The following is a 2,500-nucleotide window of genomic DNA, read 5'->3' as shown; positions in this document are numbered from 1 at the left end:
TCGCACGGGAAACTGTTGTGTGCCACAGGTGGCGCAGACCAAGGCCAATTAAATAAGACTATATTAATTTTATAAGGAGGTACTATATATACTGTATATTATGGTATAAATATATACCTTTATATATAGTACAATAACATATATTATGCTTATTTGGCCTTAGTCCGTGCAACCTGTGACACTCAACAATTCCATGCAACCGGTTTCCTGCAACTGGTGGAGTCGGTGGGAGAGCTGCTTAAGGGGGAAGCTTGGCATGGTGAATGCCAGGGTAGGCGCCGGACGGGGGGGGGGGGGGGTTACGTTATTCATACCGCCAGTGATAATATATAATTGCCGAACTAGTTTTTGAGATCCATTAGCATTCTACTAAATCTTTGCATTCTTATCAATACTAAACATTTTATTTTCTATAACATGTTAATGCACTAAATACTTGAATCGCTCCAAGCCTCTCTCTCTCTCTCTCTCTCTCTCTCTCTCTCTCTCTCTCTCTCTCTCTCTTTCCTTATATCAGTAATTCCATATCATAGGGTTATCGCTTGATACCATTATCAGTACAGGTTGAAGAGGAATGCATTTACATAACATCGCGTCCAGTTACAAGTAAGATTACCTGTCATTCACATCATGAATGACACTGACCAATAAACATTAGGATGATGTTCAGACACTGTTAACGGTCGCTTACATCCTCGTTGGTAGTACTTCAAGTAAGTGTTTTTATGTGTTCTGTGGTGCACCACGAAGAGGTAGAAGGCTAAAATACTGTCACCTCAACAGGCAAAGAGTTTATGCCTACTCTTGTCGAAGAGGCTATTACATCAGCTCTGATAATGACTTACCGTATCATATTTCATATGACTATGGTCATTACAGTACATCTTTGTAGTCCATTCATCTAACGAATGATTGAATTACACATTAGAAGGAAAATTTATTGTGAGCGTTACCGCTTATGTGTGAAGTCACACATTTACACGCTCATCGATTATGCACCGAACAACATTATCTCACATTACAGCAAGATGAAGACACCACCTCTCCATCACAGTATGCAAAAGCTTCCAGTCATTTTAAGCACAATTGCTATTGATTCATGAATTGTTGGGACATTTATCTGACTATTGCCTGTGATATTACTTATGTGATTGGTAAATGCAACATAAAGAACATGAAATTATCATTATAGGTTGTAACACTGATTTTATTTTTTTAAATCCCACGAACCTAGGCGCTTTAGCGCCCGTAGACTCATGACTGACTCAAGGCAGCCTTAACGAACGAGTTTCAGCCTCCGACATCAACAGTTCCTTATTTCTCCCACTTAGCTTAAATTAATATCCGCTCAATGAGTAATCCTGTAACGATTAATGACCTCACTTATCTAATCATGTCTCAGATCAAGAATGGTATTTCAATAGGTTAATCGTGACCGGCCCAGGACTGGCCAAATGCGAACAGACACCGGTATCTATTTTTCTAGCGTAAGGGTCGGTCACACGACGGTTCTTCCCCCCAATATTCAGTAGACAATTTTTAGCCATGGGTTGTCATGTAATAATGAAAAAGAATATGTTTATAATTATGTAATATATGTAAAGATGCGGTCTTTTAGGTTATTTTCCTTATTGTTTTCAGTATTCGCATTATCCAGTACTTTCAAGAAGTTCCTTTGAAATTCTATCGACTAAAATTATTGTAGACTGAATATTGGGATGAACTCTGACTGAGGTTCAGTACGGAAGACGAGAGCTGATGATCCGAACTTTCGTCGAGCATGTACACACGAACAAACATTACACTGTTACCAGCACCCTTTACCCACCTCTCGCGGCTAGGTGGCCCAGGGGGAAAGTTTGGCGACTGTACAGTACTAAACGGATATTACTAAACATGTGCTCTCTCTCTCTCTCTCTCTCTCTCTCTCTCTCTGTACTTACTCTGGCGGTAGGTGTGCGTGTCTACGATGAATGCGTCCCTGAAATGTACATCCATTACATTAGTACATTTATTACATTTAACTTTTCATCCTATTTCAGACCTCTCTCCCTCCCTCCCTCCCTCCCTCTCTCTCTCTCTCTCTCTCTCTCTCTCTCAATCCATCACCCATCCATCCATCTATCCATCCATTACCCACTCACCCATCCATCCATCCACCCATCACTCCCTCCCTCCCTCACTCCCCATCTTCCCTCCCTCCCTCCCTCCCTTCTTCCCTCCCTCCCTCACTCACTGGGCATTGTTGGGCTTCATGGCGGGTGAGACTGTGACGAGTGCCCCGTGCTTGTCTTTGAGGAGCACTGCTGTTCCCCGAGGCAGGCCACAGACAGCGGCCAGTTGGTCTTGTAGGTCCCCGGTGCTGCAGCCACCATTGAAGGTCACCTGGATAGAAGAACAGACCGAAAGTTAGATGGATAGACGTAAAATTGGTCTGTCTGTCTATCTACCTGTCTATTTATCTATCTCTCTACCTGTCTATCTATTTCTACATCCACCA

General features: G+C 42.3%; 1 protein-coding gene across 1 annotated transcript in view; it reads right to left on the bottom strand.

The window, feature by feature from the left end:
• The window catches only part of LOC145395866 (high affinity cGMP-specific 3',5'-cyclic phosphodiesterase 9A-like), a 17,101-nt gene that overhangs the window by 13,543 nt on the left and 1,058 nt on the right, over positions 1-2,500 (bottom strand). Inside the window, exon 2 of the mRNA XM_080269390.1 lies at positions 2,237-2,385. Coding sequence (XP_080125516.1) covers positions 2,237-2,385 — 149 coding nt within the window. The remainder of the gene's footprint in view (positions 1-2,236; positions 2,386-2,500) is intronic.

The sequence above is a fragment of the Coenobita brevimanus genome, chromosome 33 (assembly GCF_032717465.1).
Source record: "Coenobita brevimanus isolate Jiangsu-jjx chromosome 33, ASM3271746v2, whole genome shotgun sequence".
In the NCBI taxonomy this organism is placed as follows: domain Eukaryota; kingdom Metazoa; phylum Arthropoda; class Malacostraca; order Decapoda; family Coenobitidae; genus Coenobita; species Coenobita brevimanus.
Note: the sequence above shows the minus strand (reverse complement) of the source record. Positions and strands in the feature narration are given on the sequence as shown.